This window comes from Microtus oregoni, unplaced genomic scaffold, assembly GCF_018167655.1.
Source record: "Microtus oregoni isolate MIOR12 unplaced genomic scaffold, Mior012 000018F_ref0000195, whole genome shotgun sequence".
Classification (NCBI taxonomy): domain Eukaryota; kingdom Metazoa; phylum Chordata; class Mammalia; order Rodentia; family Cricetidae; genus Microtus; species Microtus oregoni.
The window spans coordinates 29995238-30013990 of record NW_024543077.1 but is presented as its reverse complement, the minus strand read 5'-3'; the positions used below and the strand labels follow the sequence as shown (position 1 = coordinate 30013990).

The following is an 18753-nucleotide window of genomic DNA, read 5'->3' as shown; positions in this document are numbered from 1 at the left end:
ATTCAACAAAACACTGCTTGGCCCATTATATCTAGCCTCTTTTAGGCCAATTCTCACATATTAATTTAGCCCATTTCTAATAATCTGTGTAGCACCACGAGGTGTGCTTACCAGGAAAGATTCAGCATGTGTGACCTGGTGGCTGGCTGCATTGAATCTACCCAGGACAGGAGAGGAAATGACATCTGCCTCACTTTCCTCTGCCTCCAAGCATTCTGTTCTGTCTATTCCACCCACCTAAGGGCTGGCCTCAAATGGGGCCAAGGCAGTTTCTTTATTAATCAATGACCTTCCTCCATCATTTCCCCTTTTTCTGTTTAAACAAGAAGGAAAGGCTTTCACTTTAACATGGGAAAATTACATATAACAAAACAGTTACAATTAAGAATTACAATACTTACATCTATTTTATCTTTATCATAACTAAGAAAAACAATAACTCTTCTTCAACTCCATCAAAAACTCCAGAAAGATATAATATTAGCTGGGCAGTGAGAAATAAGCAACTTACAAAACTCTAGAAATCACAGAGACATCTCACTTCCTGGACAGTCACCCAAAGTTCTTCTGTACAGTTGGGGCATCCATCTTCGGCCTACAGGGCCATAGTTTCCAGCAGACATTTCAATGAAGCAGGAAATTTCAAAGGCAGTTCAGTCACTATCTGCTGTGTCCTACAGAATGTCTCGCAGACTCTTTCATGAATCAGGAACCCTGAAAGATCATCTCACATTTAGGCAAGTTCAGCAGTCCTCTCTCTGAGGGTTCTCTGTGCCCAGTTTATGTAGTATTCCGGGCAAGAGCAGTTTCTTGCCCAAATGGCTATCAAACTCCATAAGGAGGCTCTTCAATGCCCATCTTCCTCTTGAAGTAGCTGGTGTTGCCAGGAGCAGATGTGTCTCATTGACATGCAAAACCCTAAGTTACTAAAATATTTTAAATGCCATATTCTGCAGTCTTTGAAGAATATGAAGAATGCCTATCTAAAATATATCTATGCACATCTAAAAAAATCTAACATGAATAGAAACTTGACTATCATAGATGATTATCTATTAACAACTTATATACATTACATTTTTAAATAAACTACACAATCACAATACCTTAATCAATATCAGAAATATATATACACACATAACAAAATTGACCTTAAATTAGTATCAGTAAAGCAAGATCCATTTCAATCCAAATTATTTATATCTATATTATATCACCCTTTAAATGTAAAAGAACATTTATAAACAATATTTGGGAATATGGATGTAGTTATTTCTCTCCAAACTGCTTCCTGCTGTATAGGGGCACTGTTAATCAGGTCTTTGAGGGTATAACCTGTGTGCTAGATTTGTCTCAGTTAGCAGATAAACAATTTTCTGAAGGTGTTCACAGCAACCTTTCAGGAGGGCGTGGTCTATCATACCATATTAGAATAGAAGCAATCCATAGGGTCTTATCCTGTGAAAACAAAAGAAGAATCTCTTTTCCAAAGTATCATATCCTTAGATCCAAATTCTGAAGTCAAGGTGTTTTCAAAATATCTATCTTGGATTAGTTCAGCAGCATTTATAAACAAATATCTTTTAGCAGATGTTGCTTTTTCCTCACCATTAAAATAATTCAAAGAGAGTACAATAGCATACAGTATCAAGATTCTCTGTGTATTTTCCATCTTTGTGCGGTTTTACTTTAACCTCTATTTCATTTATTTTTACTTTTATTTTATATTCTCTGTATATCTTTGCCCTGGAATAACTGTAGACCAGGCTGTCCTTGAACTCTCAGAGATCTGCCTTTCTCTGCCTCCCAGGCATTGGGATTAAAGGCGTGTAATACCACACTTTGAAGTCACAGAAGTCAATCTCCCTCTGCTTCCCAAGTGTTGGAATTAAAGGTGTGTGCTACCACACCCAACTACTCTTTCTTCCCTTTTATTTGTTTTTTATTTTAAGAACTTTAACTTTTAGCCTGCATATATTCTTAACACACTGTAAATCATTTAAAGGTTTTCTTTGTTTTTGAATCTCTCTTTACTATATATCTCCCTCTCTTTTTCTGACCACATGAGCTTTTAAACTACTGAGCAATATGGGCAAGATTAAAGCCGTGGCTTTGGCGGCTAGATCCAGCCTTAGCTTTCAGCTTCATGGTTGAGGTACCAGCGGTAGCCATGTTTATTGCCACAAGTCTATGGCATTTCAAGGTCCCTGCCAGCAAGCAAGCTGAAGCATTCTGCTCCCAGACCACACTCAGTCAACTGCCTGCCTGAAAGAGTCAGAGTCTGCCCTGGCAGGACAGCCCAGAAGGGGGCATTTTAAAATGGCACTTTTTCCTGCTACTGCTGAAAACAAAGAAGCATTCAGTTGGCTTTTATCAACACCATTTAAGTGTTTCTTGGCAGGACCTCTTAAGAGCTGCAGGGTTTTGCAGCTAAAGCTCAGTCAGGAAGCCTCTCTTAAATGAAAGTGCTTGCTTGCCTCAAGCAAGCAGAGCATAATGAGAAATTGCTGCTACCAAGAAAACATGCTTTATTCTTTCCCAAGCTTTCTCAGGCTTTATGTGGAAGCAGTTGTCCACATAGAAACCATTCTGTTGAAGGAGCTGTGGGCCGCTTCCTGCCACCCAGGTCCCGGCTGCCTGGCGAGTTTGGGCCCCAAAATAACAACACACAAATTGTATTAATTAAAACACTGCTTGGCCCACTATGTCTAGCCTCTTCTAGGCTAATTCTCACATATTAATTTAGCCTATTTCTAATCTGTGTAGCACCAAGAGGTGCGCTTACCGGGAAAGATTCAGCATGTCTGCCCTGGTGGCAGGCTGCATTGCATCTTCCTCAGACAGGAGAGGAAATGATGTCTGCTTCACTTCCCTCTTCCTTCAGGCATTCTGTTCTGTCGACTTCACCCACCTAAGGGCTGGCCTATCAAATGGGCCAAGGCAGTTTCTTGATTAACCAATGACCTTTCTCCACCTACCACAAATTCCATTCATCAATATCTCTACAGTAGGTGTTATTTTATGCCTTTCAAGAGTACAGGGGTTCTGTAAAGGCCTTACCACACTGATTTCACTCATAAGGTTTCTTTCTAGTGTGCATTCTTTTATGAATGTGAAGACTATTTTCATATTCAAAGGTCTTAATACACTGATCGGATTCATAGGGTTTCTATCCAATATGTGATCTTTTATGCCTTTGAAGTTGACTATGGTGTGCAAAGGCCTGACCACACTGATTACATTCATAGGGTTTCTCTCCAGTATGTGTTCTTTTATGGCTTTGAAGATTACTGTGAACTGCAAAGGCCTTTGCACACTGATTACATTCAAAGGGTTTCTCTCCAGTATGTGTTCTTTTATGCACTTGAAGATGACTACGACGTGCAAAGGCCTTAGCACACTGATTACATTCATAGGGTTTCTCTCCAGTATGTGTTCTTTTATGGCTTTGAAGAGCACTGTTGTCAGCAAAGGCCTTAGCACACTGATTACATTCATAGGGTTTTTCTCCAGTATGTCTTCTTTTATGCAATTGAAGGTTACCTTGTTGAGCAAAGGCCTTACCACAGTGATTACACTCATAGGGTTTCTCTCCAGTATGTGTTCTTTTATGGTTTTGAAGAGAACTGTTGTCAGCAAAGGCCTTAGCACACTGATTACATTCATAGGGTTTCTCTCCAGTATGTGTTCTTTTATGTTTTTTAAGAGCACTGTTGTCAGCAAAGGACTTAGCACACTGATTACATTCATAGGGTTTTTCTCCAGTATGTGTTCTTTTATGCAATTGAAGATTACCTTGTTGAGCAAAGGCCTTACCACAGTGATTACACCCATAGGGTTTCTCTCCAGTATGTGTTCTTTTATGTTTTTGAAGAGAACTGTTGTCAGCAAAGGCCTTAGCACACTGATTACATTCATAGGGTTTCTCTCCAGTATGTCTTCTTTTATGGCTTTGAAGATTACTGTAAACTGCAAAGGCCTTAGCACACTGATTACATTCAAAGGGTTTCTCTCCAGTATGTGTTCTTTCATGCACTTGAAGATGACTACGACATGCAAAGGCCTTACCACACTGATTACATTCATAGGGTTTCTCTCCAGTATGTGTTCTTTTATGTTTTTGAAGAGCACTGTTGTCAGCAAAGGCCTTACCACACTGATTACACTCAACGGGTTTCTCTCCAGTATGTGTTCTTTTATGAGTTTGAAGAACACTGTATTGAGTAAAGTATTTACCACACTGATTATATTCATAGGGTTTCTCTCCAGTATGTGTTCTTTTATGCCTTTGAAGATGATTGTGATGAAGAAAGGTTTTATCACATTGCCTAATTTTAGAGCATTTTTCTCCGGTATGTGTTTTTTTATTCCTTAGAAGATGAGTGTTATAACACAAGGCTTTAGCACAGTGAGAATATACGGAAAACGTCGCTCCAGTTTGATTTCTTTCAATCCTGCAAGGATAATTTATGCATATAAAAGTTTCACCACATTCAATGCACTGTTAAACCTCATCTCTATATGAATTAACTTCATATTTTTTCCAATTGTAAAAAGGCATCAAACATTATGGTTCTATAACTTTGTTTTAAATCATGGTTTGTTTACCCATTAGGGGTCATTTTGCATCTCAAAAAATATTTGTAATGATAATTGCCTTTCTGCAATGGTTTACATTTTCATCTATACCTATATTTTTCTATTATATTTTTTACATTTTTGAAGAGAACTGCATACACTGAGTGCTTTACCAACTTTACTACATTTATAAATTTTACTATATCGTGAATCATTATACATTTGCTAAGTGAACTAAGACACCTAAAATATTTGCACAGACCTAGAACTCATCGTGGTTTTTTCGCAATGTGAGTTTATGTATTAACAATGATGGTAGAAAATGAATTAACTTTGCATTTTTGTATCAAATTCAATAAGTATACTCTACATTGGAACTACATTTTATCTTCTTAATTGTTCTTAAGGAGAGGTATGCTAAATATTTCCATATCCCTATGCTCATACTCTTGTGTCAAGAGTAACATATGAAATATATGAAATATATGTAATATAAGAAAGGAAGAATAGTCAATAAAAGATTTCCACATTGAATCCTCACGGTTTGACTTTCTTTTCCTCACAGACTTGTGGTATAGATACCAAGATTTCTCCACAACATCTGCCCCTTGATCCTTGACTCCAACAGCTGCTTTCATTAAACTTAACACAGTCACAAAAACTATATGAGTAATACAAGGCTTACCATGGGCTATTGATTTAGTAGGAAGTTTTGCAGCTATATTCATCATCACTGAAATGTGTATACATTTTCTGTCATGAGTAACAAGAAACAAATGGACTGGTAGATGTATAATATAATTCTCATGGTTAATGGTAAAATCTGTTTAGTCATTGCTTCCTAGACTTTTTCTTAAATGAATGCCTTGCAAATGCAATTCACATACAGGAAATTGAGCTATATGGATTTGTGAGAATTTAATAACCATCGATGCATTTAAAGCTGTGCTTATTTACACTGTTGTTTTGTTTAAAAGTGTCATAACACATTATAAACTCAGCAGAGGCACATTGTTATAAACTTGCATAAGAAAATTACCTTGCATGCCTTCTACACCATTGACAATGTTCTTCAGTGTTATAGTCTTCCCAAATGTATCCTAAAGTACAGTACCAAAATATGTATGTTATATTTTTTAACACTGTGAAATAATTAGCTTATTATCCTAAGAACAATGACTGTGTTATTCACCTCATTCTCCTTCTTTCTAAATCAAATTACAGAACAAAATCATAAACCAACGAAAAGTTGTCTCCATATTTTGAAACATGAAAGAAATTTATTTTTACCGATAGTAGTGAGGTTCCTGTAGGTCTCCAGCATCACATCTTTGTAGAGATTCTTCTGGGAAGCATCCAGCAAATCCCACTCTTCCTTAGTGAATATGATATGCACATCATCATAGGTCACTGCCTTCAAAAATATACCACACGTGTGTACAATGTAAGCATGACAGTAGCAACATTGGAATGCATACTTCTTTGACAGTACAGTTGTATGATTCTGGTGTTATCCACTCTTATTCCATGACATAGACAGTTACTTTAGAATGAAATTTAAAAGTAGAGTAAATTTTATCTCTATATCCTTTGTACCACCTTATAAGAGAAATATCAATTCATAAGGAGAGAAAATCAGAAAAGCTGAACAGTACATTGTATGCATGAGAATATTGTACAAAAAAATTACTGACTACAGAAAGGAAAAAAAGATGGACAAACTGGGTGTATTGAAGTATTGTGCCTTTTACCACAACACTCAGAAAACAGAGGTGGGAATCTTTGTCTCTGAGTTGAATGCCAGTCAAGTCTAAGCAATCAGGTCCAGGAGAGGTGGAAATACACATTGAGACCCTGTTTCCATTGTAAACTGGAATGAAACAAAGAATGGTATACAAAGATCTGAAAGACTTTTATTGAACTTCCCACAAAGAATTGTTTTCACTCCAGTTAATGACTCAGAATACTCAGGCAGTATTAATGTTATGAATACATGGCATCTTGGCAATCAGAGTGATGCCCTCTGTCAATTTTTAAAATTCAAGAAATTATGAAGCTCAGCACAGCAGCATATACTTGACATAAAAAAATACCTACATTCTAGCACCATCATCCAATACCATAAAAACAAAAGAGCCAGGAATGATGCCTCCAATTAGTTACAGGAATTGAGAGCCACACAGTTACTCAGATAGGCAAACAAAACAATTAAAACAGCAGGTTACCAAAGTCCTGAGGACTGAATAACAACTGTTTCTGCTATCTTTTATGTGCTTTAGAGATCAAGCCTATAATGATGTTGAAAGCATTTCAGTATAAGTAGGAAGCTGGCTGATTAATGTCAAGCACAACACAGTAGATTTAAATGTCAGGAAATTACTTGAGGGTATTGAGATTCATTGGATACAATGAGGAATTTCATATAGAAGGGCTTCTTCTCCTACTAAAGATCCACAGAAAACTGAAAGAAAACCACTATGGAGAGAAACTTGTTGAAATACATGATCTTTTCTGGGAGGTTGTTCATTCAGTCAAGTACAATGTGAACCCGGTTTCTATTATTTCATGGTCAACAATGGAAAAAATTCATTTAGTCATTTCAATGATTCCCATTTAGTGTTTCTTGAAGAAGGATGCTTTAAAGAAATACAACACCAGCTCAGAATTGAGAAATAAATGTATACTTATTTAGGGATGGACTCTTAAATCATAATCTTATGCTTGAACAGAGATCAGAATCTGAATCACACAGCCAGAAAAGCGGCCAAACTCATGCTCTACATTGACAAGTATAGTATAAGATGCCACGCCCCAATGGGCGGGAAACCACTCGCTGTAATTCTTTCTACAGCATCTCCCCCTTTTGTATAAATAAGAGAGTTTTTTTTGTTTGTTTTTTCGAAATAAGAGACTTCTAAGCCCAATACAAAATTATATACAATAAGAACAATATATTCAACAATTTTCCCATCCTAACTAGTTTAATTCTTGTTTAATAAATAATTTGGACAAGTTATGAGAGGAAAGTAACTACAACTATCTAGTTTTCAACCCCATTGAATGTGAGAAGGGAAATATTACTTGAGTAAGCAGGAAGTGCAATCAAGCAACTTTTCAAAATGTGCAACAGGGCAGGAGAGATGGTTCAGAGGTTAAGAGCACTGACAGCTCTTCCAGAGGTCCTGAGTTCAATTCCCTGCAACCACGTGGTGGCTCAGAGTCATCTATGGTGAGATCTGGTACCCTCTTCTGGCAAGCATACATGGAAGGAATGTTGTATACATAATAAATAAATAAATCTTTTTAAAAAAAACAAAATGTGCAACAAATTACAGAGATAACTGGCTACCTGGGCAATCATGCAAAGTCTCATTTGCAACATTGAAGGGACCAACATTTGCTAAGACCTAGAATAACTGACAGATCATTTTCAGAGGTAGAAAATATTTCAAAATCATCTTACCCTGTCTTGTCAAGATTTAACAGACCTGTTTATCCATATTCAGATACCATCTATCTTTTCAGTAGTTGAGGCATGAGCATGGTTTTGCCCAAAAGACAGTTTTGCCAAGAAAAAAAGAAGCTCCAAGTGGAGTGCTTTCAGTGCTCAATATTCTCTGGGGGAATACATAAATGCTACCAGAAGCAATAGTGCCTCACTTCAACAGAACTCTAAGTTAGTTAAATGCCATATTCTACAGTTCTTTGAAGTGGTTGAGGATTACCTATCTATGCAGAATATAATCTCTACTTATCTAAAGAACCTGATTATTCGAACTATAAGTATGACAAACATAGATTACAATTGATCTATAATTTTTAATACTTATCTAACTTAAAGACTAAGATTTCACATGAGAATATTATACAGTATTGCAACAAATGAGGACAATGACCTCAAAATGTAAACAATGTATAGGTATCTTGATCAGTGGTAGAAATGTACATTGCAATATGATAAATATGTATCAATATATAAAACATTTTAAGGAGAGGTAGAAGCATGAATGCATATAATATTCAATATGACTTAACATTGTATCAATATATAAGAATCTATACAAATGCAATTGCCTATAAATTATAACACACAAGCATTCACTCTATTACTCACTATTATTAGTGTGTGTGAGCTCACACTAATCTATTATTTCATCCAATTTTCCCTTTTTTTTTTTCAAAGAGATCCCGAGCCTTTAAAATTTCACCTCGCCCCAGGCGGTGGTCACGCATGCCTTTAATCCCAGCACTTGGGAGGCAGAGGCAGGCGGATCTCTGTTAGTTTGAGACCAGCCTGGTCTACAAGAGCTAGTTCCAGGACAGGCTCCAAAACCACAGAGAAACCATGTCTCGAAAAACCAAAAAAATAAAAAATAAAATTTCCCATCCAACCCACAATCCTATACCAATTATAACCAACCCCTAAATGATGTCCCTAACCCTGAGTACAAACGTTGCTGGGAGAGGAGAGGAAGTCTTTCAGAATTACTCCCAGCCGGGTGATGGTGGCATAGGCCTTTAATCCCAGCACTCGGGAGGCAGAGGCAGGAGGATCTCTGTGAGTAGAAGACGAGCCTGGTCTATAGAGCAAGTTCCAGGACAGGTTCCAAAGCCACAGAGAAACCCTGTCTCGAAAAACCAAAAAAGAATTACTTCCAGCTGTCATGGGGGCGATGTTCTTTCTTTGGGATCCTTTTAAAGGTAAAATGATGGTTAAGTTCCAAGATTACTGTCTGGTATAATTGCATATAGTCTCACTATTTGGTAAGGTTTTTCTGACCTTCCTATAAGAAGGTCAATCCAGAACATTGTAAAAAGTGTACCATTTCAGCTAACTAAGATGGAACCATCTTGAGCATCTGGTACTCAAAACAGATCTTATAGTAGTGCTATTATCATCCTGATGTAATAATATCAACCAGGTAGACTAGTTGTGGGGCCCCATCTTCTTCCTGGAAATTTAAAAATTACTGCAGGAAAATCCATTGTTCATTGTGGAAAACTTAAACATTATTTATATAGACATATACAGACATACATATTCAATGGCATGTACAATAGAGACAAAAATAGATATGAAAAGAAGTGAAAATTTTTCCTAATTTTAAAAGTAACTACTTATTTATACATTTTACATTGATATAGATATGGATGCTTCCTTTTGATACAAACTTGACATTATTTTTGTTAAAACATACTGTCTATGATGTTATATTCTTACTCAAGATATTTTACCTAATACAACTCACTTAAACATGCAATGAAAATTTCTAGTCCTCAAAAGTTTTATCATAAACAAATTAGGATATAAAGTACTGCAGGTTAGTAGTTTGTAACTTATTATAATTGAAATTATACTCAATTTCGGTATGTTTTCAACATTATACAGAATTTTATTAGATGATTCAAATGAACATACTTTAGAGAAAATATTTGCTGAAGTAAAGTAAACTTTGTCTCCTTGGCGATTAAAAATATACAGAATATTCTGAAAATATACAAAAAGGAGATTCTATTAATTATTCAGCATGTAAAATACTTTTACAAAAATTTGAGCCCTAAATTTAAAAATTAGGAGAGATTATTTGTGGAATCTTAATAATTTTCTGAAATTGCTGCAAGGCATTTACCATCTATAGTCCACTATTTGGGTAAAAAATTCAAAACAGTAATTAGAACCAAACTATAAAAGGTGACAAAGATTTAAACAGTCAAAGAGAATTATAATCTAAAGCAGAGAAAAAAATTGGTTTAGTGGAAATAAAATTATAGGATGCACATACGGATTGTTTGGAACTGAAGTTTGGTTACATTCAAGACATTTTTCTTGATACAGGGTTTTTCTGTAGCCTTGGAACATGTACTTGACGTAGCTCTTGTAGACCAGGCTGGCCTCAAACTCCACCTGCCTCTACCATCCAAGTGCTGGGATTAAAGGCATGAGCCACCACCTCATGGTCTTCATTCTAGGCATTTTAACCTCTATGCATTCCCCTATAGGAATTTTACTGCAGAGGAATGATATTATTTTAAAATCAATATTGTTACCATATAAACAGACAAAAAGCTATAAAGTTATGTGGAAAAACTCTGCATTGATATTAAAAAGAAAACTGAAACTTCATCTATTAGCAAGAATTGACCAAGGTTAAATTATAGACTGTTTTACTAATGTTAAAATTGAATCATAATGGACAGCAAGTAAACACTGGCAAAGTGCTTGCAGTAACTTCTTGGTAGAGATTAACAACAAATATCTCTTTTGCCATAATATTAATAATCATAATGATCATCCTGAGTCATTTCAGACTTAAGGAAGCCCTTTGAGTTCAAGCATGCCTGCTGTACTTCTTCCAGTAAACTTGAGGGCTGTGAATAACATCTGCGTTAGCCAACAGAAAAAGCATTTTGCCCAGCTGAAAGAGTCCATTTTTTCTATTAAGATTTGGGCTAGTGCAGGCCAGCCAAGGGCACTCCTTGTTAATGATTAGAAGCTGCTTAGCTGAATCAGATAATGCACAGGTTTGAACTGCCTCCAAGCACAGTGCAGGGAGGTGGGGAGCTGGCTATACTGCTTTTTGATCTGCTTTTTGGCTATATTTAGTATATATGCTGGCTGAGAAATAAACTCAGGCTGTTTTCTATTGACCTTTCATCCTCTAGGTCTAACCTATGATTCTGTCTTCATTTCTATTAATCTAACTTTTCCTAAGACTCAGCATCCCCTCCAAGGGAACCCTAGGTGAATTTTGCTAGACTGATTAAATGGGGTATAATGTCCCTGTAAGTCCTCAGACTGAATGCTGTTTCTACAAAACACTCAACCCTCAGCTCCTGTCTCGTACCACCTTATATTCCTCTCCGTGTCCAGACATGTCACTTCCTATCTGCAACTCCTTAGTGATAGGATTAAAGAAATGAGACACCAGCATTTGACTCTACAACAAACTAGTGTGACTACTGGGATTAAAGCTAAGTGTCAGCCTTGCCTGTGGTGTAAGGCTGGCCATGGCATCTGTTTTACTTCATGATCTTCAGGCAAGCTTTATTATTAAAATATAAATGAAAAAATAAAATTAAATAATTAGAAGCAAGCATCTGAGATCAAGAAGAGAAATGTAGAACTGTTTATCACCAAAGAGTATAAGAAATATTCTGAGTACAAATTGGTGAAGGTCCATCATTTTCAAAGACAGTGCATGATATGATTAAATTATAGTTCACAAAATCAGCAATATAGATGACACGATTGACAAACCAAGAGACAAACACAAATATATAAACATATACATATATATGTTTCTTTTTTTGGTTTTTTTTTTTTTGTTGTTGTTGTTGTTTTTCGAGACAGGGTTTCTCTGTGGTTTTGGAGCCTGTCCTGGAACTAGCTCTTGTAGACCAGGCTGGTCTCGAACTCACAGAGATCCGCCTGCCTCTGCCTCCCGAGTGCTGGGATTAAAGGCGTGCGCCACCACCGCCTGGCCTTTTTTTGGTTTTTTGAGACAGTGTTTCTCTCATATATATGTTTCTTAAAGTAGAATTATATATATATATATGTGTGTGTGTGTGTGTGTGTGTGTGTGTGTGTGTTTCTTAAAGAAGTACTGTAAGATTCAAATCAAAATCAATTCCCAAGAAATCACTGGCCATCATGCATCCTGTACACTCTTGTTCCCTCCTTTTTTTTTTGTTTTTGGTTTTGGAGTAGAGACAGGGTTTCTCTGTGGTTTTGGAGTCTGTCCTGGACCTAACTCTTGTAGACCAGGCTGATCTGGAACTCACAGAGATCCGCCTGCCTCTGCCTCCCGAGTGCTGGGATTAAAGGCTTGCGCCACCACTGCCCGGCTCCTGTTCTCTCCTTTACCAATAATAGAAAATGGGTTTGGTGAAAAGGACTGTTTCACCAAAATTTACAATATTCTCTTTTTTTTAAATATTTATTTATTTATTTATTTATTTATTTATTTTGTATACAATATTCTGTCTGTATGCCTGAAGGCCAGAAGAGGGCACCAGACCTCATTACAGAGGGTTGTGAGCCACCATGTGGTTGCCGGGAATTGAACTCAGGACCTTTGGAAGAGCAGGCAATGCTCTTAACCACTGAGCCATCTCTCCAGCCCCCTACAATATTCTCTTGAAGTCTTCTGATGTTTTTACTTTACAGAAAATAGTTTTGATTACTGAAAGCATCTCATTCTCTAATGATGAGGAAAATGATGTCTGTTAGGCTCACTACCATGTGGTTTCCTACAATTAGTGATTGAATCCAAGTCTGCACCACAGTGAGGAAATGAATTCTTTTAAAATGGAATTTCAAGAGAACAAATGTTTAAAGAATCAGTGTACGTGTAAAGCAACTTGCTTTACTCCAAATACTCTATAAGTCCCAAGCACTTTTGAAAATAAGGTTACTGATATTTTTGTGTGTTTGTGCATGACAGAGAATATCATACACATACACACTCACACACACAAACAGGTGACATACAGGAATGAAGGTTGCTGAATTGGGAATATTAGAGATTTGTTAACTGTAGGCCCATATTTATGTATGGTGTAGCAGCCAAGCATAAAAGCCATAGGCCTGGTATGAGCTGATCACGTAGCTCATCAGACAAGCTGTCTCTGTGTAACAATAGCAAGATTGTTTAGTTCCTTTCTTCTTTTGTTAGAAATGTAGATCTCCCGAGGAGAGGTGTTGGCTGAAACTTGTCAGGATATTTGGTGCCTATTTCTTGGAAATTTGGAGGAAGTCTATTTTTTTGTTTGTTTGTTTTTCGAGACAGGGTTTCTCTGTGGTTTTGGTTCCTGTCCTGAAACTAGCTCTTTTTTTTTTGTGGTTTTTCAAGACAGGGTTTCTCTGTGGCTTTGGAGCCTGTCCTGAAACTAGCTCTGTAGACCAGGCTGGTCTCGAACTCACAGAGATCCGCCTACCTCTGCCTCCCGAGTGTTGGGATTAAAGGCGTGCGCCACCATCGCCTGGCCTGAAACTAGCTCTTGTAGACCAGGCTGGTCTCAAACCCACAAAGATCCCCCTGCCCCTGCCTCCCAAGTGCTGGGATTAAAGGCATGCACCAATACCTCCTGGCTTTGAGGAAGTCTTATAGAGATGCTAATTCATGGCCTGCTAGACACCTAGTGTACACTTAGGTGAGGACCTGACTAAAAGCCCATTCACCTGGTTGCCTAGGAGACAGCCTAATGTGTTTTCCCACTCAATAAGGTGTTTGAATAATAAACAAAAAGAGATCTTCAAGAGATCTTGCCCTACAAGAATGACCCTGTAAATTGCGTCTGATCATTCTTCGTGACTCCATTCCAGTCCAGTTAGGGAAAATAATTATCTGTGTTGGACCCACATGGGCTTCAACAATTAATCTATCAACTAGCATGTAGGTATCTGAATTCAGGTCATACACAAAAAGAATATGTGCTGAGCCACATGCCCTGACACAAAAAAGCTTTTATCCAGTATGTCAAGTCTTTCTAAGATTAATAAAATCAAGAAAACCAAAACATAAAAAAGAAAAAGAAGACCCTTATGAAGACGATCTATAAAAATTATGATTTTGTGTATGATAAGTTTTTACCATTAAATGAATACAAATAGCTTGGCCCAACAATTTATAACTGGACAACTGATAACAAACCAATATTCACAGTGGAAACACTCAGAAAGCTCAAGGGATTATGTATTGATTATACCAACACTTAAGTAGCAAAGATTCAAACATGAAGATAGCAACAACTGGAAAACATAGAAATGCCAGGAAATGGAAAGAAGCAGGCATCAAAGATGAATAAAAGCAGTCTTTTAACATAAACTTTCCAAAAAACAATAAAGACCTGATAAAATTAGAAATTTTCTGAATAAAATTGATGAAGGTCCATTATTTTAAAGATAACCAATAATATATTTAGATTACAGTCAGATTACAGAAAAGGTAGTATAAAAAATCATGTATAATGACTTCTATGCTTTCCACAATTATACATAAATAAAAAAATGTGCACAATTTTTGTGAAAGAATTAAGGGGAAGGATATAAAAAGGCAAAAGCAGATACAGAAATATATAGTCAACTTTTAATCAAAAGACCAAAGAAAACTTAGGCAAGGAAAAGTGTGATCTTGACCAATGTTACCCAGCTACCTTTGATTATATGTGTACAGAAATTAAATAAACACAAACTGCACAACTTTCCCAGAGTTATCTCAAAGTAACACTTAAACTGTTGTTTCTGGCTGGGTGGTGGTGGCACACGCCTTTAATCCCAGCACTCTGGAGGCGGAGACAGGTAGATCTCTGTGAGTTTGTGGCCAGCCTGGTCTATAGAGCTAGTTCCAGGACATGCTCCAAAGCGACAGAGAAAACCTATCTCAAAAAAAAAAACCCAAAAAACAAAAAACCTGTTGTTTCTGACCCCCAATTACTGATATGTCTTCCAAAGACAGAAACCTCATGATATAGTTGCTCTCTTTGCAAACAGAGATCTCTTGTGATGACTCTCCAGACCCTTGTGCTTTTTTCTGGTTTCAGATAAATGCTGCTCCATTGATACCCAATCCCAAACAACCTAGAAAAATGATTTAAGGAGCAGTGGGGGAAGCAGGTGGTTGGAGATTCGTGCCTGAGCAGTGGCTCGGGGCCTTTGGGGAGCCTGAGAGGGAGAGAGCCAGTGGTGCAGGGGACCATGGGAACAACCTTCCCAAAGAGCACTGATCCTGTGCCCCCTCTACAGGTTCTGGGCACACCTGGGGAGTCCCTGGCAGCCAGAAGCAGGAAGAAGAGCCAGTACTACTTAAGGTGAACCCCAGGGATAGCATCATTGAGGGCCCAGACCTAGATGTGATCAAAGCTTCAGGGAGTCAGGGAGATAGAGGAAGAGGATGAGAAGTTAAAAGAGCTACAAAATGAGGTAGAGAAGCAGATGAATAAGAATACAACCCCTAAATAAGAGTTCAACCCCTGGTAATGCTGGCTCAGTGATCTCATCTCTTGAGGAAAAGATGGAGGCTCATGCCAGTTCCATCTATGTTGGCAATGTGGACTATGGTGCAACAGCAAAGAGCTGGAAGCTCACTTTCATGGCTGTGGTTCAGTCAACCGTGTTACTACAGTCTGTGCCAAATTCAGTGGTCTTGCCAAAGGGTTTGCCTATGTAGAATTCTTAGACAAAGAGTCAGAGAGGAATTCCCTGGCTTTAGATGATTCCCTGTTTAGAGGGAGACAGATTAAGGTGATTCCCATCAGCACAACAGATGGGTTTCCAATATGCCCAATACCGTGCATGAACTGCCAATTACAACAGCTCCAAGTCTTGATTCTGGGATCAAAAAAAAAAAGAGTTAAAAGAAAAGAAAGAAAAACAGAAGATGGAAAAATATTTTTTTTTTTTTTTTTTTTTTTTTTTTTAGTTTTTCGAGACAGGGTTTCTCTGTAGCTTTGGAGCCTATCCTGGCACTAGCTCTTGTAGACCAGGCTGGCCTCGAACTCACAGAGGGAAAAATATTTTTGAAAAAAGATATACTGTGGAAGGGGGAGAATCCCATAACTAACTGAGGAGGGACCTACTCTGTGTAGTAGGCCAGGCACAGGGACTAAGGCAGTGGTGACATGTTCCCTCTGGAGATTCAATATAGACACTTCTCAAATGTGCAATGTGCTCTGTTTGCCTGATCCACCTCATTCTCTTTGGGCCTGCTCAAGGGAAGGTGGGCATGGGTGGTAGGAGGGCATTTTTTCAACCAGAGCTCTGGAAGGGCACCAATCTGTTCAGCTTTTTTCCTTCCCTCATCTTCTCTCTGCCTTTTGCAGACCCTGCCTGCCTTCTCCTGTCCTTTCATTTTTAGGCAAAGTCTGCCTTTCTTTCCTACGGTCTCCTGCTCCTCCAGATTGTCTGGTGAACTATTGTTTGCTTTTTTGTTTATTTTTCTGTCTTGAGTGTCTTTCTTTGCAGGTTTTTGTAGCGGAAAGAACTCACTCCAGTGGATTCAGTGTGAATTACACTTACCCTTGGGGAAATACACTACTTTGTTTCGGGAAGTTTTGCAGTGTATTTTTGTTGTTGTTGTTGTTCAAGGAGGAGGAAGCTGGATTTTGTTTATTTTTTTAAACTCATTTAAAAGGAATGGGGTTTAGGCCAGGCGGTGGTGGTGCATGCCTTTAATCCCAGCACGCGGGAGGCAGAGACAGGCAGATGTCTGTGAGTTCGAGACCATCCTGGTCTACAAGAGTTAGCTCCAGGACAGGCTCCAACACCACAGAAAAACTCTGTCTCGAAAAACCAAAAAAAAAAAAAAAAAAGGATGGTTTTTTTTTAAAAAAAAAACTGTGTCATAAATAAACTTCTTTATGGAAAGAAAGAAATATGATTTAAAATTTATTTTTTCTCCTACATGCATTATTGTCCAAGATGTGAATTATGCTCTATCTACCTGCCCAACACAATGCACTCCTGAGAAATGTCTGCAGATCACAAACTCCTTTGGCCCCTTTAACTAAGCTTCACTGGATCACACCTTTGCAGCTAGTGGCAGGATTACATTAAAAGCATTCTAATCGCCGGGCGGTGGTGGCTCACGCCTTTAATCCCAGCACTCGGGAGGCAGAGGCAGGCGGATCTCTGTGAGTTCGAGACCAGCCTGGTCTACAAGAGCTAGTTCCAGGACAGGCTCCAAAACCACAGAGAAACCCTGTCTCGAAAAACCAAAAAGAAAAAAAAAAGCATTCTAATCATGCATTGCTAGATTATAATGGATCGCTAGATTAGAATTGGATTAAAGGCATGCATCACCACTACCCAGCAAATACATAATTTTAATACTGTGAATTGGTACAGTCACTTAAGTACTTTGAAGGTGCAATATAGAGGACACTCAAGGTTTCCCAGGAAAGCAACAAAGAGGGACCAAAGCCACCCGAGTCAACATAACAGAAGTTGTCTCAGAAGCAGTATTTCTATCAGGACAGAAATGCAGCTCTTCTAGAATTAATATGCCTTCCCACTGAGAAATCACATCATACACTTAGGAGATTAATAAATTAAGTATCTTTAATGATGTTATGCATTGATCTCTGTCCAATGCTCAAGGGACAGAGGTTAAATAGATTTTTGCATTCAATATATGCTGTTAGTCATAAGTATCCCTTAGGATAATGGTCCAGATTATACTCTGAACAACTGAAATAGAAACAGGAAACTTGCCAGTCTAAATATATAGGCCAAAACATTTTCAGAATATTTTCTTAAGTATGCGCATGACCTATTACAGCAGGTCATTCTTCACTGACAGGGTTCTAAGGTGAAGATCACAAGGGAGGAGAAAGACTGGACTGGACAAGTAAAAGATAAAAAAGATAAGGTGGGGAGGTGTTGCAGAAGATAAGTCCCAGCCTAATAAGCTTCTTAAGAAAAATAGCTTCTTAGCTGAGCAGTGGTGAGGCACGCCTTTAATTCCTGCCAGGAAATCTCTGTGAGTTCAAGGCCAGCCTAGTCTATAAAAGCTTGTTCCAGGACGGGCTCCAAAGCTACAGAGAAACTTGAAAAACCAAAAAAAAAAGTGAAAAAAGAAAAATAGCATCTTGCCAGGTGGTGGTGGCCTATACCTTTAATCCCAAGACACAGGGAGAAGAACCCTGTGCCTCTCTGTGAGTTGAAAGCCAGCCTGGTCTATTACTTCCTAGGGGGAAATGAAAGAATTACACGAAGTCAGCAGAAACTATGATACAATGAGACAAATTTAGGAAGAGGCTAGTCCAACAATTCTACACAAAGGGTATACAGGGTATTTTGCAATCTTTGCTACATCCAGAATGGCCTTGGTACTGAGAACCATAGCTCCATATGGTGGGAAAGGTTGAGTTGTCAAGATCTGAAGCAACCCCTCCACAAAGCCTGGGCACCAGACCATTATGGGCTCTCCAATGCACATTCCTGGTTTTAGAGAAGGAGCTCTGTTTTAGTATCAATACATCAGGTCCTTAGGGAAACTCACAGGCTTATGTACCAGGCTGTTACTAGGTCAGCAAGAATGTCCCTCCTCCCTGCCTGAGGTCCTAAAGGAAAGCCTTGATTGATCAGGCTAGTCCTTCACACAACAGTGTTTTACATTTCAAATATGTGTCAGTGGTGTAATATTGCTCTTCTGACAGAACTATGCCTCTCTCAAA

At 38.1% G+C, this 18753-nt stretch overlaps 1 protein-coding gene across 1 annotated transcript; it reads right to left on the bottom strand.

Annotated features, from left to right (window-relative positions):
* Positions 1 to 3169: 3169 nt before the first annotated feature.
* LOC121458731 (zinc finger protein 431-like) lies at positions 3170 to 5902 on the bottom strand. The gene is made up of 3 exons (XM_041668037.1): positions 5869 to 5902; positions 5618 to 5678; positions 3170 to 4370 (listed from the first exon to the last, which is right to left on the bottom strand). The coding sequence occupies exons 1-3, from the start codon at positions 5900 to 5902 to the stop codon at positions 3170 to 3172; spliced, it is 1296 nt and encodes a 431-aa protein (XP_041523971.1).
* Between the last annotated feature and the right edge of the window lie 12851 nt (positions 5903 to 18753).

Excerpts from the sequence above, each read along its gene's own strand:
- LOC121458731 (XM_041668037.1), bottom strand. The coding sequence starts at position 5,902 with ATGCTGGAGACCTACAGGAACCTCACTACTATCG. Across the intron at positions 5,679-5,868 it reads CAGGAACCTCACTACTATCG|GATACATTTGGGAAGACTAT; the intron begins GTAAAAATAAAT and ends ACTGTACTTTAG. Across the intron at positions 4,371-5,617 it reads TGGTGTAGAAGGCATGCAAG|GAATAAAAAAACACATACCG; the intron begins GTAATTTTCTTA and ends TCATCTTCTAAG.